The following is a 22,968-nucleotide window of genomic DNA, read 5'->3' on the forward strand; positions in this document are numbered from 1 at the left end:
TGCTTCTTTCTTTGATCAGTTTCCACCCATTGCTTCTGGTTCTACCCTCAGGTGCTTTGGAGAACAGCCCGAGTCCCTCTTCTTTGTGGCAACCCCTGAGATATTGAAACACTGCTATCATGTCTCCCCTAGTCCTTCTTTTTATTAAACTAGACATACCCAGTTCCTGCAACCGTTCTTCATATGTTTTAGCCTCCAGTCCCCTAATCATCTTTGTTGCTCTTCTCTTCACTCTTTCTAGAGTCTCAACATCTTTTTTACATCGTGGCGACCAAAACTGGATGCAATATTCCAAGTGTGGCCTTACCAAGGCATTATAAAGTGACACTAACACTTCACGTGATCTTGATTCTATCCCTCTGTTTATGCAGCCCAGAACTGTGTTGGCTTTTTTAGCAGCAGCTGCACACTGCTGGCTCATATCTAAATGGTTATCCACTAGGACTCCAAGATCCCTCTCACAGGTACTACTATTGAGCAAGGTACCACATATACGGTACTGGTGCATTTTGTTTTTTTTGCCTAAATGTAGAACCTTACTTTTTTCACTGTTGAATTTCATTTTGTTAGATAGCGCCCAATGTTCAAGTCTGTCAAGATCTTTCTGTAACTTGAGCCTATCTTCTGGAGTGTTGGCTATTCCTGCCAGCTTAGTTTGAACTTGTTGTAAAATGCCCCTTTTGTTATTCTTATCCTTCTTCACTATTTTCAGCTCACTCCATCTATCTTTATGGTACAATCTCCATAATTCCTGACTACTTGCCTGTACCCTTCGTTGGTGTCCAGGCTATTCTCTCTCTCTCTCCCTTCCTCTCCATCTCCCTCTCCCTCTTCCCCTCACACACACACACACATACACACACACACACACACGTATATAAATATATACATATATACACATGCGCGCGCGCACGCACACACACGTATATATGAAGTGGTGGGATTCAAATAATTTAACAACTGGTTCTCTGCCCTAATGATTTCTTCCAACAACCAGTTCACCAAACTGCTCAGAAAGTTAACAACCAGTTCTCCCGAAGTGGTGCGAACTGGCTGAATCCCACCACTGTATATGTGCATATATGCATGACTCTAGATATCCTAATTAGTTGTTTTTTTCAATTCTGCTTTGTGATTATTAAAAAGAATCAAGTAACACAGCCTTACTATATTCCATTCTAAATTTAGTAAATCAACTTTTTCTGAAAGGTCAATAAATAAGGCAAGCACAACCCCTGGGAGAAGTCTGAAGAGGATTCAAAATGCAAAGCATATTCTTTAACATTATATTATGACACATAAGAAAAATAGTTGCAACGAGAATCTCTAGCTGAGGAAAAGGAACATAACCATGGAGGAAAAGGAACGAGACTAAACATAATGGAAAGATTTTTTTTCACCACAATATTGTAGCATCTAGCCAGGAAAAAAAAACACTGAGATGTCACACAGAGGGAATTACTGATGTTTTAAATTCAGTTTGTCTATTAAATAAAAAAAATAAAAAATAAATATTGTAGCTCCTGAGAATTTTTCACACAACAGAATAACTATTTTCTAATATCTGTGCCTGTCTACTATGCAATGTTATGTCAGCATTCAGTTTAAGTTGGTTTAATTATGGCTTATTGTACCACTGCTCTTGAGTCTTATTCAGGTAAGGCAAAATATGAATAGAAACATTTGAAAATAAAGTTAACAAAAATATGTATGATCCACAAAAGGAATAAAAATTCTGCAGTCAAATAAGCTTGAGTTATGATAATACTTTAGATACACTCTAAAATGTTTTTTCTTGTGCTCTTCTATTATTTCTGTTTTCTTAGATGGACTATAAGCTGACATCTATATTCAGCTTCTATAGATGTCAGCATAACTTACCCTTCAAACTAACACCACTGCATGACACTATAATTCAATTATATCTTTGGGAAGCATAATCTTTCAGTTTTTCTGCCTTCTCTGCAGGAAGAATCAAAACGTGAATTCAGTTTTTCAAGCTCCCAAAGAATAATACCTACATTCTAAATATTAGGAAGCTTTCAGCATTTTCTATAAGATAAAAACAAAGATCAGAATGTTTTCAGAAAGATCCATTCTTTTTGATATCAAGGTTCAATTTTATGTTATGCTAAGTTAGCTCCAGATCAGGGCCAATATGCCAGAGGTATATCACATTTGTGGGCTGAAAATATTTTGAATTACATTTGATCTTTGCAAGAACTCAGACCTGGGCTAAAGAAATAAGTAGGATCAAGGGAAAAAACCAAATCCTGGCTTAGTTTTATATTTAAATTCAATATAAATTACAATTAATACGCTTATTCCATAATTATTTAAACCACACAATTTGGAAGCACCTTTGGAGATATTTGGGTCAAAGCTTTGAGGACTACATATGCCCTGTGACTTCATATTGTGTTCTTATAGCTACAGCTCCATATTATACTCAATTCAGAATAAAAATACGAGAAAGCTTATTGTCATTGGAGCTTTGCTTCAAATATATTTTGTTTCCATCGTAAAATATATTTAAAAGTAAGAGAGTGCTTCAGAGTTAAAAGAGTAGATATTCACTCAATTCTGAAAGTGGGAGACTGGGCTATATTGAGGGATGAGATCCCTATGATTAATACTAACAGAGAAAGGTGAACATCATGTTTAGTATGTTTTCCTTGGATAGCAACCATTTGAGTGGGAGAAAAGAGAAGTGACAGATTCATTCATCCAAGCGAAAAGCTCTTAAAAGTATGTCTTTGAATGTTTTCAACCTTGTTTATGGTGGCCAATTAGGACTGTCATCTCTTTTTTTCTGGTGTGCTGCATTAGTATATAAACAATATGATTTTCTTCATGTGGGGAATGGTTTTTTGCTAATGCAGAAGAGAATTTCATTGGACTGGAAGTGTGTGTGTGTGTGTGTGTGTGTGTGTGTGTGTGTGTGTGTGTGTGTGTGTGTGTTTTCTGAGGTTTTCGCGGGTGTTTGTATGTAGGTCTTTGGTTATTCGGGTTTTCTCCCACGTAAAATTGGAAGTGTCTTGGCGACGTTTCGACGAAGTCTCATTCGTCATCTTCAGGCTTCAGCTTCGTGCTTCTGGGAGCATTGCATATATATAAAGACTTACTAATCTTTACAAAGTGTATTGTAAATGCAATGGAAATAATCTCATTGATTCACTTATTCAGTGAATAAGTGAATCAATGATGGGAGGTGATGGGAGCATTTGAGTATTTAGATAATACACTAGGGATCTCTCTTAATCAGATTTTTTTTAAAGTTAGCAAAATGGCAGGGGTGTAAAGTAGAAAGGAGTTATATCAATTGCCACAGTAATACCACAAAAACATGGGGAGAGAGGTCTAAAACAGTCAAGATGGAAGTTTTATTGTGAGATTGCAGTTAACATCTTAATTTTTTTGACCTGAACAGATCACAGTAAATTAATTCAGCATGATTTTGGTGCCCTGACAGTTGCACTTTGTTTTTATGTACTTTTTAAAATTTACATGGCTTACAGTTTTTCTCAGCAACCCACAAAACAATGGCACAATTAAGATACAAAAATGTCATTAAAACTAATTAATCATACGAGAGGCTTCCGGTGGCAACGCAGGCTTCGTGGACGTTCCTTTGGGATCGTCTGCCCTGGTTTCGTCAAACCGTCCCTGACAGCGTAAATGGGCTGTCAAACGGTTTGGAAACTCTTCCCCCAGGAGAAGGGGGAGAGAAAAGTGGTCAGGTTTGGGTAGAGCTCCCTGGGAGCCCCTGGAATTTAACCAGGGGATCGAAGGGTGAGAGCTCCCCTTTAGCCTGATGAAGCTCCGTGCCCAGGGTGCTTCTGTTTATACAGAACGAGAAGCCGCATCCATCTCTGTGCCGAGGTTTATTTTTAAAGAGGACTCAACACAGACAGAATGAAGCAGGAGGACTAGCAAGAGAATTTGCAAGTAATAAATCTTAACTTCGGTTCTTAAATAGCTTTCCTTTGAACTAACTTTCAGCCTGAGTGGATTTAAAATGGCGTTTGCAATACACAAAGGAAAGTGAAAGTTATAACTACAAAAGGATAAAGGAAGAGACTTTAAGACTTGGTTGCAGAGAAATTTAAAAATATTTTTTATTAATTTTAATATTAAGCAATTAGGTTTAAAAGAAGATGGCAACTAAGCAATTAAAAACAACTGCTTTTAAAAGTGTTGGAGTGTGCTGGCATTTGCTTGTAAGAAGATTTTAGCAAATGGCGTTTTGTGTATTGGAAGTGAAAGTTAAGGAAATGCTTATTATAACTGCTGGCGTGGAACCTATAAGAAGAACATAACAAGCTACTTTTTAAATGGAATGCATAAGAACTGTTAATGATTTTTTTTCTTTTTACCTTTTTCTCTATCACAATGTTTAAGAAGAAAAGTTTATTGATTTTTTTTTCTCTTTTTGGTAGATTATACAGTTTAAAAATGGCTCTTAAGCAAACAGAACTAACTACTACTAAAATCTTGGAAATTTTTTCAGTTCAAATATGGAAATTTTTTTTATAGGAACTTTTGGAGACTTATCTTTTCTTAATAAGTTTTTAAACAAGAGATTTTTACACCAATATATTAAAGATTGGAAATTCTTTATTGTTAGATGTTAAGCTAATTGGTGAGCAGATGGTGGAAAATGTGTAAGATAGAAGACAAGGGGAAAGAGAATGCTTAAGATGTGATTTTGATGGTTGTTGTTTTTTTAATATATATATATATAGGGTTTAATTTTTATAACTGATCTACTTTGGGTATAAGTTATAGGTGTTACTATTTGATATATGTGAGGTATAAAAGAATGGGAAGATGGAATATCGTTTAATTTTGGAGGACAGATAGAAAAATTTATGAATTTGGATTAAATATTATATTTGAGAGATTGTTTATGGATGTAATGTTGTTATTTGGTCAAACAGAATTTAATTGTTATAATTGATATATTTTGGATATAAGTTATAGGTATAATTTTAATAATGTTATTTGACATATGTAAGGTAAATTGAAGAAATATTAATATTAGCAATGCTATTTGATTTATGTAAGTGATATTAAAGATATGAGAAGATAGAATATTGTTTATTTTTGGAGATTGGATAAAAATTTAAGAATTTAAGCCGGAAATATGAATTATATTTGGGAGACTGTTTAAGGAAGAAAGGTATATTATAAAAGAATTTCTGATGAATATTGGAGGATGGAACATCGTCTTGGTCTTGATCGATGAAGATTGGATATTAAAAACTATGTATTTTATTGATGAACTGGAAATACCAATTTAATTGGAAGAGGAGAGTCCCTTTGCCCTAAAACCAAAATTGATAAGGAGCTGGACAAGCTCATAAATCAGGGGTTTTGGTGCCAGTCGATCACGCAGTGGGAGACGCCAATCGTCACCCCATCAAATCGGACGGGTCAATTAGAATTTGCGCTGACTACAAGGCGACGCTTAACAAAGCCTTACAGAAAAGCGCTGCACCGGTTCCCGTGGTGCAACATTTATTGCACTCCTTGGGGCAAGGGCAAGTCTTTGCAAAGTTAGACTTGGCCCAAGCCTACCAACAACTGCCAGTAGACGCCCGCACAGCCAAGCCCAAACGATTGTGACGCACAGGGGGCATTCAAGTGCACCCGATTGCAATTTGGGGTTAGTGTGGCACCAGGGCTGTTCCAAAACCTGATGGAACGACTACTGCAAGGGCTCCCAGGGTAGTTCCTACTGATGATGTCCTAATTTCAGGGAAAACATGGAGGAATTGGGGAGCGGTTAAGAAAGGTCTTGAGCATTTTCCGACAGCCGATTAAAAGTCAAGACAAATAAATGTCAGATAGGGGTCGAATCGGTCGATTTCTTGGGCTACCGGATAGACAAGAAAGGAATTCACCCTACTGAGAGCAAAGTTAAGGCAATTAGGAAGGCTCCAGCGCCCAAAAACAAAGCAGAGCTGCAGGCATTCCTGGGATTGGTTAATTTTACGGTCTTTTTAAAGAACAAAGCAACTGCTATGGAACCGCTGCATAGGCTCTTAGGGAAAAATACTGTTTGGTCTTGGGGAAAGTCAGAAAATAGGGCTTTTGAAGCAGTAAAGAACCTGCTCTCAAGTGATAGCCTGCTCATCCAATATCACGACTCACTACCCTAGTGCTGGTTTATGCGTCCCCTTATGGGGTGGGGCTGTACTCAGCCATAGACTTCAAACGGCACAGAAGCCCCTATAGCTCTACTCTAGAACGATGTCCTCCCAGAGAGGAACTACAGCCAATTAGACAAAGAAGCATTAGCCATTGTATCAGGGTCAAAAATTCCATGAGTATGTCTTTGGGCGGAATTTTGAAATCGTGACTGACCACAGACCGTTACTGGATTACTGGCTGGCGATCGCCAACGCCTGTGGCACTTTCGCCACGCTTGACTCGATGGACTATATTTTTAGCCGCTTACTCATACAAGCTGCAGCATCGACCGGAAAGAAGTGGGGCATGCAGACGATTGAGCCGATGCCCACTGCCAGGGCGATCAAGACCCCACTCCGGGACACCCATCCTCCTTATTGACTCGTTGGACTCTGGCCCAGTCACATCAAAGGAAGTGGTAGCTGGGCAGGTCCGAATAAGTAACAAATGAAAGTTAATGACTAATGTTGAATAAGAGACTGTACATTGAATAGGTTGTTGGAAAATGGAAATAAAACTTTTTTATTAAAAAAAAAACTAATTAATCATACGAAGGTTTGTGATCTAGCCTATATCAGAGATAAGATTCCCCTTTAAGTCCTCGCTATTGTATTGTCCACTATCAGGCAGTATATTTTTCTTCCTTAATAAAATAGGAAGGAGCAACCATTCAAGAGCAATACTAAACCTTTTTCAAAGCATAGAGCTGTACCTAAAACAATAGAAAAAGTGAAATGGTGTCTCTGTTATCACCAGTTGCTTTACCGACCTCCTCTCATGGTCCATTAAATGGCTTTTTCCATTCAACAAGTCTTTTTACTTCCATGCTATTGTTTACAATAGTATATTTAATGCCTGCTTTTTTCTTCTTATTACTGAATAGTTTATATAATTCATACTTTCCATGCAAAACTTTCCAATTTCTAAGCAATTAGGCTTAAGTGCAGCGAGAAAAAAATCTGTCAGAAGATAAAGTACATAAGACATTATGCAGTGCATTCAGAAAGTATTCAGACCCCCTTCACCTCACACTTGCAGCACAACAAAACTGACAAAAATGTTACCAGAAAAAAGTAAAGTTCTACATTTAGGCAAAAAAAAAACCCAAAATGCACAGGTACCGTATATGTGGTACCTTGCTCAATAGTAGTAACTATGAGAGGGATCTTGGAGTCCTAGTGGATAACCATTTAGATATGAGCCAGCAGTGTGCAGCAGCTGCTAAAAAAGCCAACACAGTTCTGGGCTGCATAAACAGAGGGATAGAATCAAGATCACGTGAAGTGTTAGTGCCACTTTATAATGCCTTGGTAAGGCCACACTTGGAATATCGCATTCAGTTTTGGTTGCCATGATGTAAAAAAGATGTTGAGACTCTAGAAAGAGTGGAGAGAAGAGCAACAAAGATGATTAGGGGACTGGAGGCTAAAACATATGAAGAACAGTTGCAGGAACTGGGTATGTTAGCTTCATGAAAAGAAGGACTAGGGGAGACATGAAGAGTGAGTCAAACTATTCTCCAAAGCACCAGTCAGAGAATGGGAAAAGCCCCAAGGGCCTTGGTCAAGAATCCACATTGACTTTGCTGGCCCTTTCACGCCAAACATTCCTAGTGGTGGTGGACGATTTTCCAAATGGTTAGAGATCATACTTATGAAGTCCACCACAGTCAAGCAGTAATCGCAACCCCGCGCCACCTATTCGCAACTCACGGGTTGCCGGACACCTGGTGTCCGACAATGGGCCCCACCACGGCAGCCCAGTTTGAAGAGTACCTGGCAGAGGAAGGCATCCGACATGCCTCTCTGCACCTTTCCACCCTGCGCGAATGGTTTTGCAGAGCTGCTCCGTCCGAGCGCTTAAGGAGGCATTGTCCAGGCTCAAGCCAGGTGACTGGCAAACAAAATAGACTTTTTCCTAGCCGCCCAGCACAGAACCCCAAGCACAGCCACTGGGAAAAGCCCAGCCGAATTGCTAATGGGACGAAACTCCGTGCCCACTTGACTGCTTGAACCCCATTACACACCCGAGGGTTACAAGGGGAGCTAGAAAAGACAAGGGAAATGAGCATAGGCGACCGGGTGGGCCCGAACTATGGGGACGGCCCGAGTTGGGTCGCCGGACAAGTAACAAAAGTAACAGGCCAAAATCGTACGTGGTAGAGCTACCAGACAACCGAATGTGGCGGGCGCACATAGATCAGTTAAGGAAACGAATAACTGGCCAAACCAAACCAACAGAGACAGGTAATGACCAATACCACTTTGAATCCACAGCTGACAATGACCCGGGAGGCGCAAGACTTAGCTGAGGTCCCAGAGTTCCAGCGACGCCATCACAGTTCTGGGCTGCATAAACAGAGGGATAGAATCAAGATCACGTGAAGTGTTAGTGCCACTTTATAATGCCTTGGTAAGGCCACACTTGGAATATCGCATTCAGTTTTGGTTGCCATGATGTAAAAAAGATGTTGAGACTCTAGAAAGAGTGGAGAGAAGAGCAACAAAGATGATTAGGGGACTGGAGGCTAAAACATATGAAGAACAGTTGCAGGAACTGGGTATGTTAGCTTCATGAAAAGAAGGACTAGGGGAGACATGAAGAGTGAGTCAAACTATTCTCCAAAGCACCTGAGGGTAGAACAAGAAGCAATGGGTGGAAACTAATCAAGGAGAGAAGCAACTTAGAACTAAGGAGAAATTTCCTGACAGAACAATTAATAAGTGGAACAACTTGCCTGCAGAAATTGTGAATGCTCCAACACTGGAAATTTTTAAGAAAATGTTGGATAACAATTTGTCTGAGATGGTGTAGGGTTTCCTGCCTAGGCAGGGGGTTGGACTAGAAGGCCTCCAAGGTCCCTTCCAACTGTTATTATTATTATTATTATAAAAATGAAGGGGGTCTGAATACTTTCTGATTGCACTGAATATAACTTATAAATTATAAATAAAAGACCTAGTCCAATATGTGCATTATCCAGTTTTCAATTCATTGGTCCAGAATAGGAATAACATTATGTCAACACATGAATTATAATCAGATATTGTCTTTCATAACTATGATCCTTGGTGCCCAAATTGTAGCTCCCTAATAATGAGCCATGAGGACGTTTCAGGCAGCGTATCGTCATCAGAAGGACTAACTTGAGGCACACTGGAACATGAAACAATAGCCCTGTCACTGGCATCTGCAGGGATAAGACTATATATGGGACAACCTCATTTATTCAAAATATCCAGGGGAGGTGTCAATAGCTGCACAGAGAAAAAATAATAATGCTGTTTAATTACAAATGTACTCAAGAGCAATGTGAGTACTGCTGTATGAATATTGACATGATACAATTGTCCCAGGATCAAACCATTTAAAACTATAGATAGGGAAGTATTTTTATATCCATTTTTGCTAGTATATCCACAAAAGTTTACCTAATCTAGTTTTGTCCCCGATATAGTAGATGAATACTTCATTCTATCACAGTGTTTGTGAAAATGTATCATATTCATGTTTCCCGAATTTACATGAAACCAAGAACATGTGTGTAAGCAGTTTAGAGGAGTGGTTAGACAGAAACCATGCTGGAGTGCTGGAATCTACCATGAGACTGTCAGTTCCAGTCGGTACTGGATAACTTTGAACCAGTCACTTTTTTTCAACCTAGTCTCCTCGTAGGCTTGTTATTATAAGAGGGAGCATTTTGTACAACATCTTGAGTTGTAAAAAAATACATGTAGGATATAAATAAAATCCAGCAAAACAGTTCACTGTGATTTAAATTTTAGACATCTACTGAATTTATCTGAATCATCACTAAATCTGGTGACTGTTCCTGTCTGAGACTTGTCTAAATAGGGTAAACCTTACCGTACGCTCTGCTAAAATATTGTTTAATGGCTGATCTAGGAGACAAAAAAATGAAACTTCTGCCACTAACTGACTAATAGTTTGTCCATTAAAGAACTGCATGGGAAGCAGAAATTCTGCATCTGGGACAGAATATATATAGAGCTGCTTTCTAATGAATTGGATCATCTGTCACTTCAGCTCAACAAATGCTGATATTGACAGCTCTGCCAGATTTTAGACAGGTATGTTTATACTTAACGATGGTCCTTCCCCAAAGTTGCAATACAGATATAAGGAGAGCTCCTTTTATTATGTTTCTGCCTACCATGCAAACTCAAGCCTTTGGGCAAGTCTTCAGGAAAAAAGATGACCTTTTTAAAGCACACAGAATACAGTGTTGTATCTAGTCATTCCCTTTTAATGCTGGTTTGAATTCTTGAGTCTTCGACCTGGCTTTCTAATTAAGGTATCACATTATCACATACAGTAGTCCATCATCTTTATCATACAGTTAATTTCTGAAATTTTGTAATATTTTCTCTAATATCAGGGTGAAGACTTGTGTGCATTAATCAACCAGTGTAAAAAGGACCACAAAAAACCTTACACGGAGGGCGCAAGCTGCCTTGTATTACTTCAGCTGCACTATTACAGATACATAGCAAACATTAATATAGTGGGCAAAGCATTTATCAGTAGTACATTGATGCACTGTTACCAATTCTTAATATAAGTATAGCATCCTGATTTAGTAAAAATGAATGGGTATATATTAAATAGTATTTGCCTTCCAGTTTGCAATGTACTGAATAAGCCAGTATCAATCTTAGCATAGGTTAAGCAAGAGCTTCATATTAATATAAACCAACAGGAATAAATCCAAGAAAATATCCTTATCATTTCAATTCTTTGTGAATTCAACAAGGACTGCCCAAAGAATTGTAGCCAAAATATAAGAGACAAAGGAAGGTTACTGCATTGGGAGAAAATAATGTGGCCAACAGAAATACATAAAAAATGTTTCCATATGGAAAAGAAATCCTAAATTGACACATACACAAACTGCAGTAAACCAAGCATGGTCAATAACAACAAAATGCTGATTCCCACTTGGAAAAGGAAAATGGAAAACTTCAGCGAGGTTTCAGATTTCCCTCGTGGACGGGAGCAATTAAACAATACTTTCACAATTAAGATTAATAATATTTATTAGAATGAAATAAATGTCTAGTAGAGAGTAATTTTAAATCTTGAATCTCTATAAAGATCATATAGAGTATGACAACAAAACCCTAATTGTTTTTCTCTTTAACAAAGGAGAAGACTGGAAAGAGTGTTCTAAGTTTAATGTATATCTGCTGTTTTTTTTTCTTTTTTGGTAACTGTTGCTAAAGCAATGAATGTTCTATTTTTTTTCCCTTGTGAATTGAAATATCTCCCAGTTCAGGGTTGAAAATTTACTGTCTTCCAGATATTGGCCACAAGTCCATTAGTTGTACTTGCTCAGACTGTTATGTGCTTAGCCTTAACCCTAAAACAACTACAGGAATTACATAACCATCTTTGTTCTAAGGATTCTTTTAATGTTAGGAACATTTTTCTGCAAAACAAATATTTTTTATTTTTCACTATTCAGGATTTCAGTAGTTTAAAATCAAAATTCCTTTGGAATTTTAGCAATGGAAAAAGGATGATAGAAATATAGTAAATAAACAAATAAATGCAACAATTATAAATAGAAGAGGATAGGCATAAACTCAGGGTTAAACTGTGAAATTCTTGGGGTTCTTTGAACTTAGTTATTTGCTTGCAGATATTTTGTTACCCAACAAGGTAACATATTCAGTATTACTGAAGTCAGGTAACAAAATGTCTGCAAGAAAACAACCAAGCTCAGGGAGCACCAAGGACTCCATGTAAAATGATTATATTTAATATTTGATAACATTAATTTATAATGGGATGTTGCACATGAATTAAGACCTTTCATCTTTAGAACAATTTCTTAATCAAGAAATCCCAGGTTGATGCCATGGCACTCCTATTTATTTCAAAAAAAAAATGGAATTTCATTTAGCTTACAAATAAAATACTTCAAAATACAATGCTCTTTCCACCAGCAATAAAAGTTTCCAAACAGCAGTTACTGAGTTATGTTTATTCTAGAGAATAGAAGAGGTTGAAGTATAAGAAATATTTGGCCAGGCTATAAATGGGAAGAAGTTTCTAAAAGTTGCTGAAAGACATACAGTACTTGAAAGCTGTTGCCATAAAAGCATACTTACCTAGTGTACTGAATTTACAGAGATTTATCTTTGAGAAAACAAGTATTGTGCTAGGAATTAATGGGAGCCATTATCAATGAGATTCAAGTTATCTCATTGATAATGGCTCCCACTAGTTCCTAGTTCTATACATGTTTATATGAATTATTAATTGGACTTAAATTAAAAATTTAATTGGACTTAAAGAAAAAATTCATTTTAATAGTAATTTTATTAAATATTACAATCACAATAAAAATTAATACATTTTTAAAGTAAAAGTACAAAGATTCATAAAAGAAAGCAAAACATGACAAAAATAAAAAGAAAAATAGAAAAGAAAGAAAAAAGAATATAATAAAGAAAAAATATAGGAAGAAGTGACTTCCCCATAGATCACAATTATCAATAAGTTTAGTAACTTATTACTTTATTTTAAAATAATAATTTTAAAATAATCTCTTCTTTGCTGACATCACTTATCAATAAACTGATCCATAATATCTCATCATTTGAGTCTTATACCAGCAAAAGTCTATTAAAGGTTAATAACCTTGAACAACACACTGGCCGCAGTGTGGCTCAGGCTGTAAGAAGCCTGTTATTAAAACACAGCTGCCTGCAATTACTGCAGGTTCTAGTCCCACCAGGTCCAAGGTTGACTCAGCCTTCCATCCTTTATAAGGTAGGTAAAATGAGGACCCAGATTGTTGGGGGGGGGCAATAAGTTGACTTTGTAAATATACAAATAGAATGAGACTATTGCCTTAAGCACTGTAAGCCGCCCTGAGTCTTCGGAGAAGGGCGGGATATAAATGTTAAAAAAAACAAAAACAAAAAACAAAACAATAAACTGACTTTATATTTCTTTTTTATTTCTAACAATCTTCATCTTTAGTCACTTCAAAATCTCAAACTACATTAGAAAGCTGTCAACCGTAATCTTTTCTGCTAGGTTATGATAGATTTGGTCTTCATTATTTCAAAAGGTAGAAGAGTTCAGCTGCTCCTATGATCCTATCCTTGGCATAAGCTGCTGATGGACTCACTCTTGTTGATAAAGTTTAACTTTTGTAAACCTATTTTGTACATTATTGTATTTTACTAATCCAACAATTTCTACTTTCTGTACTTCTCCAACTTTAGTACTTCTGTCACTTGTTGCTACTTGTTCTAAATGCAATAGAAGTTGCATTTATCACATCTTCTAATTTGCCACAGAATTCCTCAATATGTTCCATTATTGTTTTGGTAATATGAGTAGCAATAAGTGACAGGCATACCAAATCTGAAGATGTTGGACTAAAAGAATGCAATAATGCAGAAAATAGGTTTATAAAGTTAAGAGAAGTCTTTATTCATTGATGCTATCTGCTTCAAAGAACATAAATACAAATAGGTTCCCTCACAGAATCAACTATTAATAGGAACTGGAAGATAGAGAAGAGCATTCAAGTTAGCCAAGATACAGGTGAAACTCAAAAAATCAGAATATCGTGCAAAATTTAATTTATTTCAGTAATGCAACTTAAAAGGTGAAACTAATATATGAGATAGACTCATTATATGTAAAGTGAGATAGTTCATGCCTTGATTTGTCATAATTTTGATGTTTATGGCTGACAGCTCATGAAAAACCTCAATTCATAATCTCAGAAAATTAGAATATTACATGAAATCAATAAAACAAGGATTGTACAAAGAACAATATCGGACCTCTGAAAAGTATAAGCATGCATATGTACTCAGTACTTGGTTTGGGCCCCTTTTGCATCAATTATTGCCTCAATGTGGTGTGGCATGGATGCTATCAACCTGTAGCACTGCTGTAGTGTTATGGAAGACCAGGATGCTTCAATAGTGGCTTTTAACTCTTCTGCATTGTTCGGTCTTATGTCTCTCATCTTTCTCTTGGCAATGCCCCATAGATTCTCTATGGGGTTCAGGTCAGGCAAATTTGCTGGCCAATCAAGCACAGTAATCCCATGGGCATTGAACCAGGTTTTGGTACTTTTGGTTGTGTGGGCAGGTGCCAAGTCCTGCTGGAAAATGAAGTTAGCATCCCCATAAAGCTCATCTGCGGAAGGAAGCATGAAGTGCTCCAAAATCTCCTGGTAGACATCTGCGTTGACCCTGGACTTAATGAAGCACAGTGGACCAACACCAGCAGATGACATGGCTCCCCAAATCAACATAGACTATGGAAACTTCACACTGGACTTCAAGCATCTTGCAGTGTGTGCCTCTCAATTCTTCCTCCAGATTCTGGGTCCTTGGTTTCCAAATGAGATGCAAAAGTTGTTCTCATCAGAAAAGAGGATTTTGGACCACTGAGCAATAGACCAGTTCTTTTTTTCTTTAGCCCAGGTAAGACGCTTCTGATGTTGTTTGCTGTTCAGGAACGGCTTGACAAGAGGAATACAACATTTGAAGCCTATTTCCAGGATCCGTCTGTGTGTGGTGGCTCTTGATGCACTGACTCCAGCCCCCGTCCACTCCTTGTGAAAGTCCCCAACACTTTTGAATGACCTTTTCCTGACAATCCTCTTCAGGCTGCAGTCATCCCTGCTGCTTGTGCACCTTTTTCTTCCACACTTTTCCCTTCCACATGACTTTCTATTAATGTGCTTTGATACAGCACTTTGGGAATATCCAACTTCTTTTGCAATGACCTTTTGAGGCTTTCCCTCCTTATGGAGGGTATCAGTGATGGTTTTCTGCACAACTGTCAGGTCAGCAGTTTTTCCCATGATTGTGATTCCTACTGAACCAGACTGGGAGACCATTTAAAGGCTCAGGAACCGTTTGCAGATGTTATAGCTTAATTAGCTGATTAGAGTGGGACACTTTGAGCCTAGAATATTGAACCTTTCCACAATATTCTAATTTTCTGAGATTATGAATTTGGAGTTTTCATGAGCTGTCAGCCATAATCATCAAAATTATGACAAATCAAGGCATGAACTATCTCACTTTGCATGTAATGAGTCTATCTCATATATTAGTTTCACCTTTTAAGTTGCATTGCTGAAATAAATGAACTTTTACACGATATTCTAATTTTTTGAATTTCACCTGCAGGTCCATATGAAGATTATAGAATGGACAATAAATTACTGGTGTCAAACTATAAATTAAATGTAGACAACTAGAGACAGTAGTTGTATAGTAAGATTTCACCCAGAGGACATACAGTCAAAATATGTTTAATATATTAAACTTAATTAGCTAATTCATTATACTCAACTTATCATAAATAGAACGTGAGGATTTATCTGGAGATAAATCCAAAGCAGAATATTCCCATAATATTAAAGTAAAAAGATATCCAAGTGGCTTTCAGAAAAGGCTATTATAATAGCTAGGAAAAGATGGGAAATGGGTAATAAAGCATATGTAATTACTAAACATAACTTCTCAATGTCAAGCAAAAAAGGACAAGGAAAAACAAGAAATAAAAAATGAGAGAGAATTTTAGAACAGCTGAAAAACTTCAAGAATTTTTTTTTTAGCTTAAAGAACATTATAAGCTATCCAGAGTCACTGTATCAGTGAGATGGGCAGTGTAAAAATTTAATAAATAAAATAAATTAGAGACTGCTTGAGTAATCATGGAAGAAGGCTAATACAGGCAAATGAGATTACAAGGGAATTGAAAGGTTACAATGAAATATTTTACAAATGTAGTTATACCAAAACATGAATAAAAGAGAAATCTAATTGGAAGCAGACTTCCACAGAAAGTTAGGTATGAGAGATTATAAATCAGAATAAATAGAAGACTACCAGGTGCATATGAAATATCCATAAAGTGAAGGTTCCCCCGCACATGCATGCTAGTCGTTTCCGGCTCTAGGGGCGGTGCTCATCTCTGTTTCTAAGCCGAAGAACCAGCACTGTCTGAAGACGTCTCTGTGGTCATGTGGCTGGCATGACTAAATGCCAAAGGCACACAGAGCACTGTTACCTTCCCACCAAAATGGCCCCTATCCATAGAACTGTATAAACCTGATGTGTACAAATTGTTGTGAACAAACATGGAAAAAGAATGTACAAAACTGGACATGTTTTGTTTATGTACTTGTATTAATCAAAGAACATGTTAGAACATTTGCATATTAGTGAATTATTGTACTAAATACTCATGCAGAATGTTTGGTTTATATATTGCTATGAGAAATAGATACTTACACAGAAAGAGAAACCCTAAAGTTTTCAGAAAAGAAACAGGATAAAAAGTCAGATAGAAACAGACAAGAGAAAAAGCAAGAGAATTTAATAATGAACTTTACCTTTGTCTTATGAAGTATAAAATGACTTTGATTTTGTAGGTTACAGTAAAATGTGGAGCATTTTATGGTGGAGCATATCTGAACTACTGATTATTATTTTGAGGAAACTTTATAATGAACAAGAATTTCCCGTAAGAACTGTATTTGAAGAAATAATAGTTGATATGAACAAGGAGTGAGATATAAATGCATATTGTCAGCATCTGTATATAAAGCAACTCTAATATAAAAGTGGCAGCTGGAATCTGCCAGCGGTTGTGGACTGATGTATTGGCCATTTGAAATATATAAATGACATTGCTCTGTTAACTGAAAGTAAAGAAGATATAAAGAGCATTTTAGGAAAATAAAAATGAAATCTGAAAATCTGATTAAAGTTGCATACTAAAAGAAAGCTGCTGTCACTCAGCATGCTTAATGAATTCTCACTTGATACAATAGAAAATATGGTAAATATTCCCTTTCTTCCTTTGATCCCAGGAACAGAACATGACAGTCTGAGTATTTGAGAAATGAAAAGTATATTAATCTTTCAAATTCAGGCAATGACAAACTTATTTCAAGCAAAGATCAAAATACTGAAACTAATGGTTTTACCTGTGGCAATATATTGTCTGTGCAATTGAGAAACTGAGAAAGACAATAGCAAAGATGCCTACAGGATCTGATGATTTTTGTCAAAATGATGATACAAGTGATACACTGTTATGACAAAAGCCTTACCGCTATTGTGCATGGCTGAAGCACCATGATGCACATGTGTACGGGGCAGAGCTTACATTGCAATGGCACGACATTTGTTTTATCTTTTGCCCCTCACTCCCCTGTAACAGGTTCTGGAAGATAGATTGCTTTAAGTTATGAATATGGAGATGTTATTTAAGATTATCATGATTTGCAAGAACTAATCAAATGGTCCTCAATGAAATAAAGGTGATTTCCCTGAAACAATAATTGACAAGCAGAAATTTACATATTTTTGGACATCTGTTGTAAATGGTTTTAAGTCTAGAAAAAGCAACTGTGCTTGGCAAGATAAAGAGACATTGGAGGAATGAGAAAAAGTTTCTTGTTCTTAATAATTATTTGTCTTCAACTAAAAGCTAATTACATCTGATTAATTTTAGTCCTTTTGCTTTAAAACCACTGTTCTTGTTTAAAATGTTCAGGGTCTTAATAAATTTGTATAAGCAGTTTATTGTGATATGTCATTCCCACATGAACAACTAAGTAAACATTATCACTCCTAATGTACCCTTATATATATTCTATTGAAAACTCTTTGCACATGGCAGTTTGAAAAGCTACATGAGTTCAACGAATGAGATATATTTGAATCACAATTCCAAAATTAGATTTATTTATTTTTTTACAATTACTTGCTTTCCAGCTGTTAAGTTAGGCAGCTTTTGCAAGCTTCAAGAAAGGAACAATTTTTTTTCTATATCAATTTGAGTAATGTGGGAGTATGCTTTGGAGTTTACAAGGCAACTTTAAAACCATAGAATAAAGAGTTATGTGCAAACTCTATTCAAAAGTTTGAACAGTCTTGTCTATAAAGATTTCAATATAATTAAAATATTGTATGAAATTTAGTCATATGTTTCCATCAATAAAAAGTAGTATAGGAGTGGGTGATCTCCCTCCTAAAGTCATCTTCATATCCTTAAATTTTTCCTCATTTTTCCAGAGCAGATTTTGAGGATATATAGATAGCTCTAGGGAAGAGGAAAAATCCCCATTAGGCTAGCTAAACTTCACTAGCCAGGAGTTTGATAAATGACTCCATCTTTCAAAATACTTAATAGGTGTGCTTAATCTCATAAAATTAATAAAGGATTTAAATTAGAAAGATAAGCACTTGTACTGAGTGTTCATATTATTGTGGTTCACACATTACATTAAGTCATCATTGACTTAGTTCACACAAATCACTAAGCCATAAATCATGGTTTACAAAGTACAATAGCTGAGTTCACACAGCAAGTAAGCAATAAAGAAGCAAACCAACTCTTGGCTTACTGTGATCTATAATCCAGACTGTATGATGGAATTCTCTGACTTGGGAATTAAAGTGGGTATTGTGAAAACTTTGCAGACTGAAAATAGATACAACATTTAAAATGTCAAATAAATATCTAGCATCCTACCTATTAAACCAAAACTCAGTTGGAAAGATCAAATACACTAAGAAGGCCCATGTTAATATACTCACTGATAATTGAAGGTATACATATCTAGTTTCCAATCTTCTGTAAACAATCCCCATTGATTATTGTAACAAGTATGTCTATACTGAATTTGTTAGAATCTTGCTTTCCAGGTTGTAAACTGCTCTAAGAGATTTGGCACAACAATTATTAGAAGTATAACATTTGAATTTGTTTGAATGTTTCTTAGAAGAGGCATTCTAGTTTCCTATCTTTCTTATAACTCTTGAATGGTTTCTATATAATCAGCAGTAATTAACCTGTTTTTACTACTTTACTACTTTTATTACAAGTTTGCAAAGGGGGTGACATATGTTTTTTCTAGAAGACCAAATGTAAGAGTTATGGGATTATGATTGAAGTAGTTTGTTCAGAGCAACAATCTAACATTTGCTATCAAGGGGAATAATATAGTGTGCCCAAAACTTTTATCACACATTTTAACTAGAAAACAATTTGCTTGCAGAGCATTCAATATAATCAACCATATTTCTTTCCATATTTTGAAACATTTACTCTCTCAGGAGATTTTTATAATGAATTAATATGGAATAAATGGAAGACAGAGCATGTTAATCAATAGTTTTCAAAGGTGAGTAATATTTTCAATGTACAGCTGATTTATAAAGTGTCAGTTTAATACATTTATAAGTGGGATTTTTTAAAATAAGACTGATAATCACCTCTTGTCTATTAGACTATATGGTTTATGTTCTGCAGCTGTAGCTATAAGTATAAAATTACAAAGAACAAGAATCACCTGTTTTACCAATAAGATGGAATCTTGTATGATACATTTAAGCATAGTGTAAATCAACATTACAAACATACAAGAAAATAACTGTGTATTTTAAACTAAGAGGTTCCATCTTCCAAGTCTTCTTCCCTTCCTTCAGAATTGAATCTCCTACACATTCAATCACCATTTACCTACTTTGGAATACATTAAAGAAAAACCAAAATCTATTTCAAAATTAATTATTTCTGATAATAAGCAAACAATTTAATTTTACAAAGTCTCCATCAGTATTAATATACATTCAATTTAAATACATCCAAACTACTAATCCTGTACCATATTTAAGGGGCATGCATAAGAGCACTAGCGTGCCTACGTTCTTGTCCTAATGTTCCCTTTGATTGTATTCATTTTGTGTGGTTATTTCATGCTTATACTTATATATATTGTTGTGTTTGACAAAATAAATAAATAAATAAATATTTGTCATGATTGGAGGAAGATGCTTAACTATACAAATTTAAATTTGCGCTATGATCCACCTGTTGACACCAGCAAAACTTTGTGATGCCAAACTCAAAAGTAGTCAGTTCTGATGTCATGCTTATTGTTTGAATACTGAACATTTAGAGCTGATTCTAAAAAGGATTATCATTGGAGAACTGTAATGAATCACGGGAAGAATTTTCATGCTGGCTGAGGTCTTCATAAGAACTATTCTTTTTTTTACACCAAGTTTATACATGATCAAATGTATAGAATACACTTTACATAACTAAATATTTCAGATACCAAAATTCTCTCTGCCTGTGTTTAAAGGCATAAAACTGTGTATGTCAACTATTTTTTAAATTTAACATTTGAAGCAATACAAAATTATATAATCTCTGTGCTCTTTCAGCTACGGTATTTCTACTTATATTAAATATAGACTTCTAATTATTTTTGAAAGCAATACTCCTCTATACCTAATCCTTGATAAGATTTCTCCATCTGAATCTCTCCATATATTTTAAATACAGTTCCCATCAGAACCAAGTTAAACCAAGCTTTTATGGCTAACAGTCAGTATGGATGGAGCTACCAGAAATATCAAACTAATTTAAGGGCCCCAGGTGGGTAATGGCTATTCTAGAATAAAGTATCTGAAAATTTTCATATTCATTTATCACAATGTGTGCTTTACAAACAGTTAATTTTGTATGTACTAAAATGGGTTTACCTTTAAAATTTGGCCTTATTCGTGCATCATAACCTGATGTCCGCCCCATTAATTTATCCAAGAAATCTGAAGGAGAGAGTGTCTGTGAAGGGGATTTTGCAGATCTGGAATCATGTTCTTTACAGAAAGTTGTCCTAGATAAATTATTAGTTATCATTAGTAATATTGTAGTTACATCACTTTCACTGGAAAAGTGTAACGTTAATATATCTTTACAGAACAGCGAAAAACATCAACACTTTTTGGAATCAAATTGAAAAAAGATCAGACTAAGATATTTAATTCATAAGTTTTTCATTTAATTATTTAATTATTTTCAAAATATATTTGAAAATAAATATATTTGCAGAGCAGAGTCATGCATTTCCTCTTTAATTATGGATCTACATTATTAGTCTGGCCAAACATATCACACAATCAGCAAACACTTTTACAATGTTAGTGTCCAAACCATATAAAAACATCAAACAATCAAACAAATTAATAGGCACTAATTAAATGAGTTTGTTGTTCATTTCTTCTGAGAAAAAGAAAAAATATGAAGATCATCCATGGATAATAACCCTTACTGCAAAATCTGTTAGGTGTTAATTATTATGCTTTTATAGCTTTCTGCATATAAAGTACCAACAGTTTCCAACTCGTTTCTTTCCTAAGCAAAGGTTTTTTTCCTTGTTTACTAGTCAGCTCTATAAAGAGATATGATATATAATAATACATTCTGTATATAATAATCATATGGAGTAACATTCAAAACTCACTGTTATAACGTGACATATTATATTGATATAATATGATTCATACTTATAAATTCTTATAAATTCTAATGTTCTTTATATACATTTTTATCAATTCACCTATTGCCCAGAATTATTCATTTAATAAGACAAAATGAATAAGGCTAAACACTGATTTTTCCATTTAAAGATTCACTGCTTCCTTCTATAGGAAATAGAATCAGATATACATGTTGAACTGATTTTTAAAAAGGCTTCTTGATTAACATCTATTGAGACAGTGGTTTCTTCTTAGATTTTTTCCACTAGTAAAAATCTGTTTCTCTGCTATCTCACAGATGAGTTCATATTAACATATTATTTTAGTTAATCCAGCAAAGTTTCAGTTCGCCATGATTTTATTAACACAGACTAGAATTGTTGTAGCAAGGGTAAATACACATGAGGCGCATGGACACTCTTTTCCTCCCCTAGTTTATATTCTTGATTTTAATACAGCAGAACTATTAACATGCATTAAATAGTAATAATTGAGTGTATGTCCGCAGCTGCAAATTATTTTCACTGTTGCACATAAGAAGAAATTATTCTGTTTGATAATTATAAATTATTACATAAATAAAATTTCATTGATTTGAGGAAATTTTTTAGCTACCCATAAACATTGTACTCTAAAGGAAAGAATACCTCAGTAACTTCTCCATAGACTAAAGTTGTGTGGAATTTTTAAGTGTGTTACCAAGCAACAGCTATTTCCAATGGCACAATTATACCAACCTATATACTCAGACTACGGATTCAGCAAAAAGAATAGTGAGTCTGAAGCAGCTCTAAATCCCTGCATCTTTAATAGAGGCTTACAAACAAGGAATGATTTACCTACCTGAAATGATACGTTTCTAAAAAAACTGCAAACAAGGCTGTCAAAATGCTCACTAGCTGTCGGTTCATTCCTCCTGTTTTCTGTATTGAATGTGAGAAAAAAATATTCCAGAAACGATTCCAGCATCAATAAAAAGAGGTTGTCAGAAAGTACTTGTCTTCTCTAAATTTCCAAATCCAGTAATAATTTAAATTTCTTTATAATCAGAAAGAAAAGATCTCTGTTTGCATACATTAGAGATAAAAAAACATCCAAAATATCAGTCCTTAAAATCATGGTTAGGTTGAACCCAAGAACATTCCCAAGCAGCCAACACAAAAGGTAAGACCATCTGGAATTGCCAGTTCTCTGTAAAGCTTCTTTTGGAAATGCTGAATGCCTTCCCACCCTCCCAAAAGAAAATCAAATTTTTCTCTACCTTAACATTATGGAGATGAGAATAATGCTGCCACGTTGGTCTGTCTTCCAGAGCTGTCTACAGTTCCCTTGGGTTTACAAATCAGTATTTGTCTGAAGCATTGTCAAATGGGAGAGAGGCTATTTGCCTTTCACCCATTTCTTTATTAGCAAGTGTAAA

General features: G+C 35.5%; 1 protein-coding gene across 2 annotated transcripts in view; it reads right to left on the reverse strand.

The window, feature by feature from the left end:
* Positions 1–22,459, reverse strand: part of GLRA2 (glycine receptor alpha 2) — a 307,323-nt gene extending 284,864 nt beyond the window's left edge. For both annotated transcript variants that reach the window (XM_058184672.1, XM_058184673.1), the window contains exons 1-2: positions 22,392–22,459; positions 20,772–20,905 (exon numbers count right to left, since the gene is read on the reverse strand). In XM_058184672.1, the coding sequence (XP_058040655.1) occupies positions 20,772–20,905; positions 22,392–22,459 (202 nt within the window). The remainder of the gene's footprint in view (positions 1–20,771; positions 20,906–22,391) is intronic.
* Positions 22,460–22,968: the final 509 nt, after the last annotated feature.

Source organism: Ahaetulla prasina, chromosome 5 (genome assembly GCF_028640845.1).
Source record: "Ahaetulla prasina isolate Xishuangbanna chromosome 5, ASM2864084v1, whole genome shotgun sequence".
NCBI classification, from domain to species: domain Eukaryota; kingdom Metazoa; phylum Chordata; class Lepidosauria; order Squamata; family Colubridae; genus Ahaetulla; species Ahaetulla prasina.